Here is a 15,423-nt window from a genome sequence, read left to right on the forward strand (position 1 = left end):
TGTATTTAATATTTCAGTAATGTTTCAGAAAACCTGTACATACATTTTTTGATGAAGCATTCTTGTTTGTTTCAGTAATTCATTACTGGTTATTTGTATAAATATGTGAATTACACACATCATCATACTACCACATGATATGTGCGAGCCTCACTTAGAGTAAACACAAAGTTAGGCTCACATTTCAGACTCCCGAGTTAGTTTAATGTTTGAAGTTACAAAATCTGTCAGCAGAACTTTGTGTCTGTGCCTGGGTCGGTGTCGGCCTGGGCCCAGCTGCCTGCTCCATGCTGAACTGGCCTCCTGTTTCTGGTTTCAGAGCAGCCCCACACCGGCCTACTCCAGGCCTCCATCATCAGCTGCTACGTCATGTACTTGACCTTCTCCGCCCTCTCCAGCCGGCCTCCTGAGACAGGTCAGTGCACAGCAGGAGCCCAGCACCATGGGGCAAGCTTAACCCCAGCGTCCTGGGGCTCTTGGGACACGCGGTGGGGTGGTGGGGGGTGTCACTGATTCCACCGGCCACTTTGGGAGGGTGGCCTGCGATAGAGGTTGACCAAGGCTCACCACCCTCTCAAACACCACAGGCCTGGACGCAAAGTCCCACCTTGGTGTGTGCCGGGTTAATGAAAGTTACAACCCCCATTCCTGAATCCCAGAGATCTGCCCTCACTCTGCTGAGTTTCCCTGCTCCCCTCCTCCTTCTCCCAAAGGCCTGCCTCTCACCACATGCAAGTGTGACTGGCTCTGACAGGTGATAGACACCTGGGGGTGCCCGGGGCGAGGGGAGGGAGGGGATTTCAGAGCTTCTGCCTCACGACACCAGCTGCCCAGGTTCGATCCCCACCTCTGCCGTTATCTGTCTGGAATCCGAATCAGAAGCAGGTTTATTATCACCGATATATTCCGTGAAATTTGTCGTTTTATGGTGGCAGTACAACGCAATACATAAAAATTACTGTAAGTTACAACAAGAATGTGTAAAATAAATAAATAGTGCGAAAACTCAGCAAAGTAGTGAGATTTACCTTGTCTATTTCCGACACCTCCCTCCCCTTTCTAGACCTTTCTATCTCTATCTCTGGAGACAGCTTATCTACTGATGTCTACTATAAGCCTACTGACTCTCACAGCTATCTGGACTATTCCTCTTCTCACCCTGTCTCTTGCAAAAACGTCATCCCCTTCTCGCAATTCCTCCGTCTCTGCCGCATCTGCTCTCAGGACGAGGCTTTTCATTCCAGGACGAAGGAGATGCCTTCCTTTTTTTTGCTGTATGCCTGCGTGTGTGTCTGCGTGTGCATGTGTGCATCTGCGTGTGTGTATGTGCGTGCATCTGTGATGATGTCTCTTTCATGCCTTTACAAGGCGCAGAGCGAGAGGGAGAGACTGTGTGGCGCCGCTCCTCACACAGACATTTTGCAGTATTTTTCCCTTTATTTTGCGAGGTTGAGTTGTGAACTCGACACTCAACCCGGCACAGATGGAAAGCGTACTCGGAAGCGGACCCGACTGGGTTCGAACCCGGGGACCTCCGCTCCCGGGTCCGGTGCTGATGTCATTGTGCCACCCGCCGGCCCGATGTCCTCCTCTTTTAAAGAAAGGGGCTTCCCTTCTTCCCTTCTCTCAAATGCATCTCCCCCATTTCACGCACATCTGCTCTCACCCCATCCTCCCGCCACCCCACTAGGAACAGGGTTCCCCTGGTCCTCACCTACCACCCCACCAGCCTCCGGGTCCAACATATTATCCTCCGTAACTTCCGCCACCTCCAACGGGATCCCACCACTAAGCACATCTTTCCCTCCCCCCCTCTCTCTGCATTCCGCAGGGATCGCTCCCTACGCAACTCCCTTGTCCATTCATTCCCCCCCCTCCATCCCTTCCCACCAATCTCTCACCTGGCACTTATCCTCGTAAGCGGAACAAGTGCTACACATGCCCTTACACTTCCTCCCTTACCACCATTCAGGGCCCCAGACAGTCCTTCCAGGTGAGGCGACACTTCACCTGTGAGTCGGCTGGGGTGATATACTGCGTCCGGTGCTCCCAATGTGGCCTTGTACATATTGGCGAGACCCGACGCAGACTGGGAGACCGTTTCACTGAACACCTACGTTCTGTCCGCCAGAGAAAGCAGGATCTCCCAGTGGCCACACATTTTAATTCCACATCCCATTCCCATTCTGACATGTCTATCCACGGCCTCCTCTACTGTAAAGATGAAGCCACACTCAGGTTGGAGGAACAACACCTTATATTCCGTCTGGGTAGCCTCGAACCTGATGGCATGAACATTGACTTCTCTAACTTCTGTTAATGCCCCACCTCCTCCTCGTACCCCATCTGTTATTTATTTTTATTTCCCCCTTTTTTTTCTCTCTCTGTCCCTCTCACTATAATTCCTTGCCTGCTCTCCATCTTCCACTGGGTCCCCCCCCTTTCTTTCTTCGCGGACCTCCCATGATCCTCTCGTATCCCTTTTGCCAATCACCTGTCCAGCTCTTGGCTCCATCCCTCCCCCTCCTGTCTTCTCCTATCATTTCGGATCTCCCCCTCCCCCTCCCACTTTCAAATCTCTTACTATCTCTTCTCTCAGTTAGTCCTGACGAAGGGTCTCGGCCCAAAATGTCGACTGTACCTCTTCCTAGAGATGCTATCTGGCCTGCTGCATTCACCAGCATTTTGTGTGTGTTGCTTAGATTTCTGAAAGCATGGGTTTGCGGACTGTTCAGAAATCTGATGGCGGAGGAGAAAAAGCTGTTGCTGAAACATTGGATGTGTGTCTTCAGGCCTCTGTACTCCCTGTGATTTTCTCCCTGTGACTGCACGGGTTCCCCCCTGGGGATGCGGTCCCCTCCTCATCCCACCCACCTGCGGGTTGATGTAAATCTCCCCCTGTGTGACATCCCCTACCTGGACAGAGGCCGCCGACTGCAGCTCGCCGGATTCCTCTGTCCTGGGCCAACAGGGGGTGGATCAACCCCGCTTTCACCACATGGCTTCCTGTGTCTCCTGGGTGAAGATCCTTCCTGTCCCAGGGATGAGGTCTCTGGAGCTTCTGTAGCTCTGGGTTTTTTATGGTACGGGGTCACTAGCCCATGCCCAGCCCTCCTGGTTTCGCAGCCGGGCTTGGGATTGTCCCTGGCAGAGTTCCCACTGTGTGGATGAGGTAGAATCTGAGGGGGGGGGTGGCTGTGTGAGAGGATGTGTGGGGGGGATATGTTTGATGGTCAGCAGAGACGAGGGTCAAGGGACCTGTCTCCTCGCTGAGTGACTCCCTGGAAATCTGCAATAAACCCTCTGCTGAAATTCTGGCCATAAAACCTTAAGGCACAATTAGAGCATTCAATCTGTCAAGTCTGTTCTGCCATTCCATCATGGCTGATTTATTATCCCTCTCAACCCCATTCTCCTGCCTTCTCCCTGTAACCTTTGATGTCCTGACTAATCAAGAATCTATCAACCTCCGCTTTTAACATATCCAATGACCTGATTCACCACCCTCTGGCTGAAGAAATTCTTCCTCATCTCTGTTCTGCTCTAATCTGAGGCTGTAGATTTCCCCTTTATGGTAAATATCCTCTCTAAGTCCACTCTACCTTGGTCTTTCAACATTCGATAGGCTTCAACCTTCTACAACCGTGGTTCTGTGTTGGAACAGGCTAGCTGAGAGGGGAGTGGGGAGTGTGTGATGTTTCTCTCATTCTCTTAGTGGAATACCAGGGACAGAATATCACCATCTGCGTCCCAGTCGTTGGCCAGGATGGGGAACAGGCGGAGGGCAAGCTGATCACCGTCGCTGGAGCTGCAGTCATGTACTGCTGTGTGCTGTTTGCCTGGTAAGACTGCTTGCTGGTTATGGGAAGCACGTGGAAGCTTTAGAGAGGGCGCAGAGGGGATTTACCAGGATGCTGCCTGGACTGGAGAACATTTCTTATGAGGAGAGGTTGAGTGAGCTGAGGCTTTCCTCTCTGGAGCGAAGGAGGATAGAAAGTGTCTTGATAGAGGTATACAAGATGATAAGCAGCATTTGACAGAGTGGACAGCCAGAGAGGAAATGGCTGATACGAGAGGGTATAATTTTAAGGTGGTCAGAGGTCACACGGAGAGCGGTGGGTGTGTGGGACGCACTGTCATGGGTGGTGGTAGAGGCAGGTACATTAGGAACATTTAGGAATCTCTTGGATAGGCACGTGGATGATAGAGAAATGGAGGCTATGTGGGAGGGCAGGGTTAGATTGATCTTGGACCGGGTTAAGATGTCGGCACAATATTGTGAGTGGAAAAGCCTGTATTATGCAGTACTGTTCTACACTCAGCAGCCACTTTATTAGGTACAGGAGTGGAACCTGGTGTGGTTTTCTGCTACTGCAGCCCATCCACTTCACGGTTCGACGTGTTGTGTGTTTCGAGATGCTCTTCTGCACACCACTGTTGTAATGCATGGTTATTTGAGTTACTGTCACCTTCCTGTCAGCTTGAACCAGTCTGTCCATTCTCCTCTGACCTCTCTCATTAACAAGGTACTTTCACCCACAGAACTGCCACTCACTGGATTTTTTTTTCTGTGTCACACCACTCTCTGTAAACTCTCGAGACTGTTGTGTGTGAAAATCTCAGGAGATCAGCAGTTTCTGAGATAAACCACCCTGTCTGGCACCAACAATCATTCCACGGTCAAAGTCACTTAGATCACACTTCCTCCCCATTCTAACGCTTGGTCTGAATAACTGAACCTCTCGACCACGTCTGCATGCTTTTATGCATTGAGTTGCTGCCAGATGATTGGCTGATTAGATACTTGCATTAATGAGAAGGTGCAGCTGATAACGTGGACACTGAGTGTAGGATTTTTGTTCTCAGTCCTGAGGGGTAATGATCAGTCTATGTCCTCGGTCACGGCCCGCCATGGTCCGGCTGTGGTCACGGGGGAGTGGGTCACGCAACAGGGCCAGGGCTGGAGTGGCACACGGTGGGAGGGAGATTGAGAGGTGGGTGATTGCTGGAATGCTGGGCCTCCAACAGGACAGGGCCGCTGTGATCGGGAGAGCCCCACTGGCTGCCCGAGCTGTGCTCGCTCACTCTGTCTACTCTCCCCCTCTCCCCAGTAACGAAGCTTCCTACCTGGCCAAGGTCTTTGGCCCCTCCTGGATGCTGCGCGTTTACAGATACGAGTTCAAGGTTGGTGCTCCTCCCTCTGGTGTTATCCTCACTCCCTCTGGCACCTCGCCCTGACCTCCCACTTCCATTGGTGTGGATAGTGAAGAAGATTATCGCAGGCTACAGTGGGATATGGATCAATTGGGAGATAGGGAGGGGTGTTCATGGGCAGAACTTCATTCCAACACATTGCCTATGAAGGTCCTCTTTCATCCAGGTCATTGTATATCAAGCAGTAGTAAATCAAGGCAACTGGACTTGTGTTGTTTGGAAGACGTTTCACCCCTCATCCCAAAGGCTTCTTCCATCCTGACCCATAGTGGGTACTCTTCTGGTTTAGAAACTCTGAGTTGTTTATAGGTATAGCAATCTCATGAGGATCGTTAAGAGCTGTAGAGATAATGAGGGTCATTGGTCTTATCTTTGCATGAAAGGAGGTGTGAGCTGCTATGGAGATGCCGAGGTAGAGATGTTAGGACTGAATTGTAAGTAGCTGATGTCATACCCCACCTTTAGACTGTACGTCAAAGAAAATGGACATCTTGATATTGAAGTTTACAGGAAAGCAACCCACACAGATCAGTATCTATGGTTTGACTCTCATCATGCATTAGAACACACACTGGGGGTTATCAGAACACCACATCGCTGTGCTGAGAATGTGCCCGCCAACATACAGCTAAATCGTGTGTTTGAGAGAAGCCTTGAAAGTTTGTGGCTACCCTGACTGGGCCTTCACCAAGACAGCGACAAACACCAGCAGGGACATCAGCCCAACAGACAGCCGTAAGGAGCAAAGCAGATGGAAAAACATAGCCATCCCGTATACAGCTGGAGTTTCAGAGAAACTCGTAAGGATTTTCAACAAGCACCAAATCCCAAAAACTACAAACACACTCAGTCAGAAACCCGTCCACCGCAAGGATCCTACACCCAAGCAACAGAGCAATAAGCTATCCAATGCAATGAGAACAGCACAGATCTGTATACCTGCGAGACAAAACAACCACTTCGCAAACGGACAGCCCAATATAGAAGGGTTAACACTTCAGGTTAAGACTGCTGTATATCTACACCTAAAGGATGAGGGACACTCCTTTGATAACAACGTGCACATTTTGGACAGGGAGGACAGGTGGTTTGAAAGAGGGGTTAAAGAAGGCATCTTTGTCAAACTGGAAACCCCATCCCTGAACAGAGGGGTGGGGTACGACACCACCTGTCAGTGCAGCCCCATCTCTTCTACTCCAGCGTCTCCACAACAGTTCTCACCTCCATTCATGCAAAGTAAGACTAATGACCCCCTCCTTATCTCTACGACTCTTAACGACCCTCGTGTGATTGCCAAACCTTTAAACAACTCACAGAGTTTAAGCGCCGAGAAACTACCCACCATGGGTCAGAACTGAAGAAGCTTCTTGGATGAGGGGTGAAATGTCTCTCGACAACACAGCAAGTCCATTTGCCTTGATATTTAATTCCAACAAGTTTGAGATCATGTTCTTTGGGAAGCCAGACTGGAGGAGGATTAGAGAGATTGCAGAGAAGATTCTCAGGATGCTGCCTGGTTTGAGAGAACTTTAGAGCATAAGACCAAGGAACAGAGTACTGTGCCACCGCATTCAAGGTCAAGAGGCCATTTTATTGTTCAGATTGACTAGGCTTGTTTCCTTGGACTGAGGGGGGCTGAATAAAAATATAAAATATTTCAAAAGGCAGAGATAGGATAGATAGAAAGGATCTTTTCTGATGGGAAGGGTATTAGAAACAAGGGGGTCTTGGTTTGAGGTAAGAGTTTTAAAAGGAATTGGAGAGGCTGTTTTACAGAGAGAATGGTTGATATCTGGAATGTGCTGCCTGAGGAGGTGGCATCAGAGACAATCACTATGTTTCAGAGACATTTCCCTAACCAAGCAAAGCATAGAGGATTTGGATCTAATGTGAGAAAGGAGATTAGTGTAGATGAGCAGAAAGGCCAGCACAGACCTTTGAACCTGTTTGGAGCTTCCCCTGTGCAGTTCTCCATGACTCCGACATCAATGCCAGTGAAAAGGGCAGGACCAGAGGAGGGAAACCATCTACACCCCTGGGGGCAGAACCACTTGCGTAGGAGGGAATGGGGGAACGGGGGCTGAGAGTGAGGAGGTTGGTGTTCACCCAGTGAAGTATCGAAAAAGATATCCATTACCAAAGTCGAGTTTATTGTCATATGCATAAGTACATGTATGTAAAGGTACAATGGAATATGGACTGTAAAACATGGGAACAGAAGTAGGCCATTTGGCCCATCGAGTCTGCTCTGCCATTCCATCATGGCTGATTTATTATCCTTCTCAAGTCCATTCTCCTGCCTTCTGTCCGTAACCTTTGACACCCTGACTAATCAAGAATCTATCAAAGGTTAATTTTATTGTCATTAGTGCATGTACAGTCCAACGCCGGTATTTGTCTTCTCCAAATAGCCATGAAATATAGAAAAACTACGGAAGTTGTTGAAAGAAAAGAAACTCTAACCGACCCACCCCTCACACAAAAAAGAAACAAAACTCACAAACCCCCCACCCCCCCCATACAAAAGTAACAGATTGACCATCCAAAACGGCAGCTAGAATATAAAACAAACTTTCAAACCCCCAAGTCCTCAACCCCTCTCTCACATATAAAGTAACACATCGTCCACTCGCCAATCGGCAACAAGAAAGAAAGCACTGAAAACTGAATATAAACTTCTGAAAACATCCTTCTGTCAGCTTTGAGGACAAACTCAGTCCATCTGTGAAGAATGACCGCCAACCCAGCTACCAACCAGTCAGCCCCGTGGCCTCCAGCTGGCCTCCTCTGTATTCACCTCTGAGCTTCGGTCTTTCTGGACACTTTGAAATGGGGTCGATCAGAATGCCAGGCCCTGTCTCTGGTCTCGTCCACCAGGCAGCTAGTGCTCTCAGTCCTCTCCGCAGACAGCAGGGTGTAAGGTCATTTGACTGGGTTCCAAACTGCATGTCACAGGCTCCTACAGTTTCTGAAACACAAAAAGAACAAGCAGAAGATGTAGAGAAGGTGAAATAATTGAAGAGATTAGCTATCTGAAAGTTGTAGCCCTAGAAATCACTGTTTGCTGGCGCCATCTTGACAGGAAGTCACACCCCTCCACTTTAAATAAACTCAATGACTTGGGCTCTGCCACCTGTGGCAATGAATTCCATCGGTTCACCACCTGCTCACAGAAATTCCTCCTTATCCCTGTTCTAACGGGATGCTCTTCTATTAGAAGGCTTTGCCCCCTGGTCCGAGACTCCTCACTAAAGGAAGCATGGTTTTGACATTCACTCTATCTAATGAGGGGCCTCCGTTGGTCGGTGTCGACCGTGGATGTGCGACCTAGCCGTCCAGGTTGATAGACAAGCCACGGCAGGACGATATGGAGAGCAAGTTGTTGCTCCCCCTCTCCACACAGCTGAAGAACTCAAAGCATTGGCAGAGGCACCAGAGGCCTTGCAGGAGTTGCCAGTCAGCGTTGAACTCAATGTAAGGTTGCTTTAAGGACTGCAGCTTCTGAATTTTCCACAGGGTTTGCTCCCGAAGCTTTCCCCATGGGTGGGTACAGCCACAAGGCAGCGGAAGTTCGAGATCAGAGTTTTCCTTCTCCGAGATGAGCTGCCAACCTCAGCTGATGGAGCACCTGGTTTTACAGCTCCAGTAACCCGCTCCACCAGGTTTAGTAGCTAAACCACACCTGAAGGCCAGGAGCTGGGCTTAGTTGTCAGAAGCTATTTGAGACACACGTCATTGGGAGCGTTTAATAGGTGGTGGGAGCTTATCCCACTTTTCCCACCATCCCACCTCCTGAATAACGTCCCTAAGGAACCTCTTTTAATATATAGGATTTTCAATATTCAACAGGTTTCAAAGAGATCCAGCTTCATTCTGAGTACAGGCCCAGAGCCATCAAATGCCCCTTGTATTTTAACCCTTTCATTCTGGGATCGTTCTCATGAACCTCCCCGGGACCTTTTCCTTTCCTTGGAGTACGTAACTGCAGGTGTCTAGTACCATATTAGCAGCATTCACAGAAATGTAAAGTTGAAACATCAATTATACACAGTTTTTACAAGAAATAACACAATTAAAACAAATCAGAAGTACATTGAAGTTCAGAGTCCATTCCACCTCCGCAGCCACCCCTCCACACCACCAGCCCTCTTGCCTACACCCTCAGAGCTGCACAGATTGCATTCTCCTTCCACATGGTCCCTTTGCCCTGTCCCATGTGGCCACAGCTGATCACTATTCAGCTGCTCTGCTTTCAGATCCATCGTTCCCACTCACCGCTACCACATTCAAAATTAATCATGCAGAATATTTCTTAACATCATTGAAATTTTCATTCTACTTGTCCCAAACATCCCGCTCCCTGCTGCTGTTCTGGTTTGCGCGAGACGTCTGCGAGGGCAAGTCATTGGGTATATTAAAAGCAGAAGTTGATAGATTCTTGATTAGTCAGGGGATCAAAAGTTAAGGAGAGACGGCAGGAGACTGGGGTTGAGCGGGATAATAAGTCGGCCATGATGGAATGGTGGAGCAGACTCGATGGGCTGAATGGCCTAGTTCTGCTCTGAATTCTTATGGTCTTTAGTCCCAGTGTATACACTCCTGATGAAGTCCACCACAATACCCCACCCCTCTCACTGTGACTCTCTTCCCCATTCCAGAGAGCTTCCTGTTCTTTCTGCTGCCTCGATGAAGAGGGTGAGTGAATCCATTTTGCGAAAACTCTGCTCAAAGTAACTGCCTCCCCCTGGGGTACAGTCCCCAACGTACTGACTCTTCCCAGCGTACAGTCCCTGATATACTGACTCTCCCCAGGGTACAGTCCCTGATGTACTGACTCTCCCCGGGGTACAGTCCCCAATGTACTGACTCTCCCCGGGGTACAGTCCCCGATGTACCGACTCTCCCCGGGGTACAGTCCCCGATGTACCGACTCTCCCCGGGGTACAGTCTCTAATGTACCGACTCTCCCCCCGGGGTACAGTCCCCGATGTACTGACTCTCCCCGGGGTACAGTCCCTGATGTACTGACTCTCCCCAGGGTACAGTCCCTGATGTACCGACTCTCCCTGGGGTACAGTCTCTGATGTACTGACTCTCCCCAACACACAATCACTCATGTACTGACTCTCCCCGGGGTACTGTCCCCGATGTATCGACTCTCCCTGGGGTACAGTCTCTGATGTACCGACTCTCCCCCCGGGGTACAGTCCCTGATGTACCGACTCTCCCCGGGGTACAGTCCCCGATGTGCCGACTCTCCCCCGGGTACAGTCCCTGATGTACCGACTCTCCCCCCGGGGTACAGTCCCTGATGTACCGACTCTCCCCGGGGTACAGTCCCCGATGTACCGACTCTCCCCCGGGTACAGTCCCTGATGTACCGACTCTCCCCCCGGGGTACTGTCCCTGATGTACTGACTCTCCCCAGGGTACAGTCCCTGATGTACTGACTCTCCCCGGGGTACAGTCCCTGATGTACTGACTCTCCCCAGAGGTACAGTCCCTGATGTACTGATTCTCCCTGGGACATAATAGGAAACCAGATCCCCCGGCGGAAACCCACACGTCACGGGGAGAATATAAAACCCGTTACAGACAGCGGCAGGAATTGATTCCGCGATTGGCAGTGCAGTAAAGCATTGTGCTAGCTGCTCACTGTCACGCCACCTGACGCAGAGCGTAGAGGTTTCTTGATGTGCGGGAGAGTGAAGTGTTGGGAATGAATGTATGTGTTGCCCCTGTCTGCCGCCACGCTGAGGGAGCAGAGCCCAGCCTCGAGGTGGAGAACAGAGGAGGACAGGCAGTGATCCACAATGAATGTGAGCACGTCACCTACAGCTACTCCTCCTTCCACTTCGTCTTCTTCCTGGCCTCTCTCTACGTCATGATGACCCTCACCAACTGGTTCAAGTAAGTCGCGTCTCAAACTCAAAGCTGAGTTTTAAACACAGGTTTAAAGATGAGTTTTATTTGCCACATGTACATCGAAACATACAGTGAGATGTGTCCACGACCAACAGTCTGAGGATGCACTGAGGGCAGCCAGCAAGTGTCACCATGTTCCCAGCACCGAAATTGTGTATGAGAGTGTGTGTGTGTCTCTGTGTGTGTGTGTGTGTGTCTGTGTGTGTGTGTGTGTGTGTGTGTCTGTCTGTCTGTGTCTGTGTGTGTGTCTGTGTGTGTGTGTCTGTGTGTGTGTCTGTGTGTGTGTGAGTGTGTATCTGTGTGTGTGTGTGTCAGTGTGTGTCTGTCTGTGTGTGTGTGTGTCTGTGTGTGTGTGAGTGTGTGTGTGTATGAGTGTGTATCTGTGTGTGTGTGTGTGTGAGTGTGTGTGCGTGTGTCTGTGTGTGTATGAGTGTATATCTGTGTGTGTGTGTCAGTGTGTATCTGTGTGTGTGTGTGTGTGTCTGTGTGTGGTGTGCGAGTGTGTGTGTGACTGTGTATGAGTGTGTATCTGTGTGTGTGTGTGCACGTGTGTGTGTGTGCGCGCGCGCGTGTGTGTGTCAGTGTGTGTGTGTGTGTGTGTGTCTGTGTGTGTGTATGAGTGTGTATCTGTGTGTGTGTGTGTGCGCGTGCGTGTGTCAGTGTGTGTGTGTGTCTGTGTGTGAGTGTGTGTGTGTGTCTGTGTGTGTGTATGAGTGTGTGTGTGTGTGTGTGTGTGCGCGCGTGCGTGTGTCAGTGTGTGTGTGTGTCTGTGTGTGAGTGTGTGTGTGTGTCTGTGTGTGTGTGTGCGAGTGTGTGTGTCTGTGTGTGTGTGTGTGTATGAGTGTGTACCTGTGTGTGTGCGCGTGTGTGTGTCTGTGTGCAAGTGTGTGTGTGTGTGTGTGTGTGTGTGTGTGTGTGCGTGCGTTTGTCTGTCTGTCCGTCGATTCCCTTAAGAACAACAGGTCCCCTGGCACTGACAATATCCCTGCTGAGTTACTGAAGAACAGAGGGTACATGTGTATGCGCACCCTCTACCAGTACATCACCCAGGCCTGGACTGATGAGCACATCCCACAGCAATGGAGAAATGCAAACATCATTGTCACTTATAAGAACAAAGGATGTCAAGGCCATCTGCGGCAATAGAAGGGGCATATCACTCCTTTCTGTTGCTGGAAAGGTCCTGGCTAAGGTGATGCTTCAGAGACTCATCAGCAACATCACCGAGTCAATGCTGCCTGAATCGCAGTGTGGACTTAGGAAGAACAGGAGTACGATCGACATGATCTTCACAGCCCGGCAGCTTCAAGAAAAGTGCCGGGAGCAACATTAGGACCTGTTTCTGACCTTTGTTGACGTCTCCAAGGCATTTGACTCTGTGCAAAGAGAGCTCTTACGGGATGTCATCTTCAGGTTTGGCTGTACCAATAAACTTGTTAACATCCTCCGCCAGTTCCACGATGGGATGACTGCTCGGGTGACCATAGGAGGACAGGAGTCCGAGCCCTTCCTTGTACACACAGGGGGTGAGGCAGGGGTGTGTGCCAGCGCCAGTGCTCTTTAACATCTTCCTCGTGTGTGTTACCAAGCTTCTCCACAATGAGACTGAAGACAGCAGCAGTGTGGCAGTGGACGTCAGATTAGATGGCAACCTCTTTGACATCAGGAGGCTCCACGCAACCACCAAACTCTGTAGAGAGCGGGTCCTGGAGCTGCAGTATGCAGACGACTGTGCTCTTGTGGCCCACACTCCGGAGGATCTTCAGACTGTCCTTGCTGTGGCAGTGGGGGTGTACAGCAGGATGTGGGGCTGACTGTCAATACCACCAAGACAGAAGTGGTTTGCCAATGGAGTACCAGTGTCCCACCCACTCTACCTGCCTTCACTGTTGGTGATGAAAAGCTGTCAGCAGTGCCATCTTTCAAATATCTGGGGAGCATTCTCTCTGAGGATAGTGGCATTGTCAACGACATTCAGAGCCACATTAAACAGGCATCAGCTGCCTTTGGGAGACTTCGGCACAGAGTCTTTCAGAACAGGAGCCTTCGTCCCTCCACAAAGGCCGCCATATACCAAGCGGTCTGTGTCACCACCCTCCTCTATAGCTGTGAAGCTTGGGTAACCTATAGCCGTCACATCAAATCCTTGGAGCGCTTCCACATAAGCTGCTCCCAGCGCATCCTGGGAATTACCTGGCGTGAGCAGGTGCCTCACACTGAAATACCTGTAAAGACCAACTGCAGGAATATTGAGGCCATGATCACCCAGCATCAGCTACAGTGGCTGGGGCACGTGATAAGGATGCCCCCATGTCGGCAACCCCACAGTGTGTTATACGGCCAGCTACATCATGGTCGACGCTCAGCTGGAGGGCCGAAGAAGCGCTATAAGGATCAGATGAAGAATGCTTTAAGGAAGTGCAAGATCAGACCCGAGGATCTGGAGGATGTTGCTGCTGACCGTACCACTTGGCGACAGTTGTGTATGGACGGGGTTCGTATGCTGGAGATGGAAAGAACAACCAGAAGACAGCAGAGGAGAGCCAGGAGAAATGCAGCCATGGTTGCCACCATTACTACATATACATGTCCCACCTGCAATAGAGCTTGTGGGTCCAGGATAGGACTGTATAGTCATCAAAGATCTCACCATTAAAGGAGTGGACGTCGTCATCGGATTTCGATGGACAACCGAAGAAGAAGTGTGTGCGTGTTTATCAGTGTGAGTTTGTCCATGTATCTGTGTGTGTGTCTGTCTGTGTACCTGTGTGTGTGTACATGTATCTGTGTATGTGTGTTTGTCCGTGTACCTGTGTGTGTGTGTGTGTGTGTGTGTGTGTGTGTGTGTCCTTGTACAGTATCTATGTATCCATGTGTGTTTGCGTGTGTGTCCGTGTATCTGTGTGTGCGTATCCGTGTGGGTGTTTATCCATGTATCAGTGTGTGTTTGTGTGTGTGTGTGTGTGTGTGTGTGTGTGTGTGTGTGTGTGTGTGTGCGTATCCGTGTGGGTGTTTATCCGTGTATCAGTGTGTGTTTGTGTGTGTGTGTGTGTGTGTGTGAGCGTGAGTGTGTCTGTCTGTGAGTGTGAGACACCTGACGCAGAGGACACACTCTGTGCTGACATAACCTCGAGCCGTCCCACTGCGAAGCTGTGTCGAACCCCCAAGGGGGTCGGAGAACAGTCTCCCGTTTGACCACTGAACCAGGGTGGGTGTTACCCCTCTGGTTTTGAGGCCAAGGATGCATGGCTTGGGAGAAAGAGCTGCTGCTCTGATAGGGTCCCCGGGATCAGGCAGGTCTGTGCGGGGGAGAAACAGCTAAAGTCATAGCCAGCGGCCACAGTTCAACGACCCTTACCCCTGGTGCCGGTCAGCAAGAGACTGGGAAAGGGTGGCAGCTGGGTCATCAGTGAGGGGTGGAACATGACCAGCATGGAGGGATGGGCCAAAAGGCCGCCCTGAGCTGAGGACGATGCACGTCAGTGGGACAGGCTGGTGGGAGAGCAGTTGTTGTCCCAGTCTTCACTGAACGTCAGGGAGCTCTGGTGGGTGGGATTCCTCAAGCCTCCCCAAGGGTGTCTGGGCTCTTCTACAGTGCACCTGTCCCAGTCTCACTACTAACACTTTCTCCCTCGGTGCAGTTACGAGTCGGCCACCCTGGAAACGGTGTTTGCCCACGGCAGCTGGTCCACGTTCTGGGTGAAGAGCTGTTCGTGTTGGCTCTGCCTGCTCCTCTACTTGATGTTGCTGCTCTGCCCGCCCTGCTGTGTGTCCAGTGAGAGGCGCCGAGTGGTCCAGGCCACCTAGCCAGGCCCGGGCCCAGGCCCCAGGCTGGCCCTGTCCTCAAGCAGCCATGACTAGTTTGCAGAGGCCTCAGTGACTGGGTGGCAGAGAGGGAGGGGAGAGTGGGAGACAGAGGGAGAAGTGAGGGTGAGGGAATAGAGAGGAATGACGGAGAGTGAGGGGAGAGGTGAGGGAGAGGGAGGGGAGAGTGGGTGACAAGATGAGGGGGAAGATTAGGGTGTGTGTGACACTGACATGGAGGAGTGGGGCGTGAGGGTAAAAGAAAGAGCGTGAGGTTGAGAGGCTGAGGGAGAGAGGATGAGGGAAGGGATGAGGTTGGGTGACTGAGGGTGACAGGGTGAAGGGCTCGAGTTTTTGATGGTGCAGTGAGTATGGGATGAGTGAGGGGTGAAGATGAGGGTGAGGAGGTGTGGAAATGAGAATGAGGGAGAGGGAGGGGGCGTGAGGATGTGAGTGAGAGAGGCATGAGAGTGTGAGGGT

General features: G+C 50.8%; 1 protein-coding gene across 1 annotated transcript in view; it reads left to right on the forward strand.

The window, feature by feature from the left end:
- serinc4 (serine incorporator 4) overlaps window positions 1–15,016 on the forward strand; it is a 33,968-nt gene extending 18,952 nt beyond the window's left edge. The window contains exons 6-11 of the mRNA XM_072281934.1: window positions 320–415; window positions 3,716–3,842; window positions 5,112–5,184; window positions 9,873–9,909; window positions 10,980–11,124; window positions 14,781–15,016. Of these exons, the coding sequence (XP_072138035.1) occupies window positions 320–415; window positions 3,716–3,842; window positions 5,112–5,184; window positions 9,873–9,909; window positions 10,980–11,124; window positions 14,781–14,946 (644 nt within the window). The 3' untranslated portion in view covers window positions 14,947–15,016. The remainder of the gene's footprint in view (window positions 1–319; window positions 416–3,715; window positions 3,843–5,111; window positions 5,185–9,872; window positions 9,910–10,979; window positions 11,125–14,780) is intronic.
- The last annotated feature ends 407 nt before the right edge of the window (window positions 15,017–15,423 follow it).

Source organism: Mobula birostris, chromosome 18 (assembly GCF_030028105.1).
Source record: "Mobula birostris isolate sMobBir1 chromosome 18, sMobBir1.hap1, whole genome shotgun sequence".
In the NCBI taxonomy this organism is placed as follows: domain Eukaryota; kingdom Metazoa; phylum Chordata; class Chondrichthyes; order Myliobatiformes; family Myliobatidae; genus Mobula; species Mobula birostris.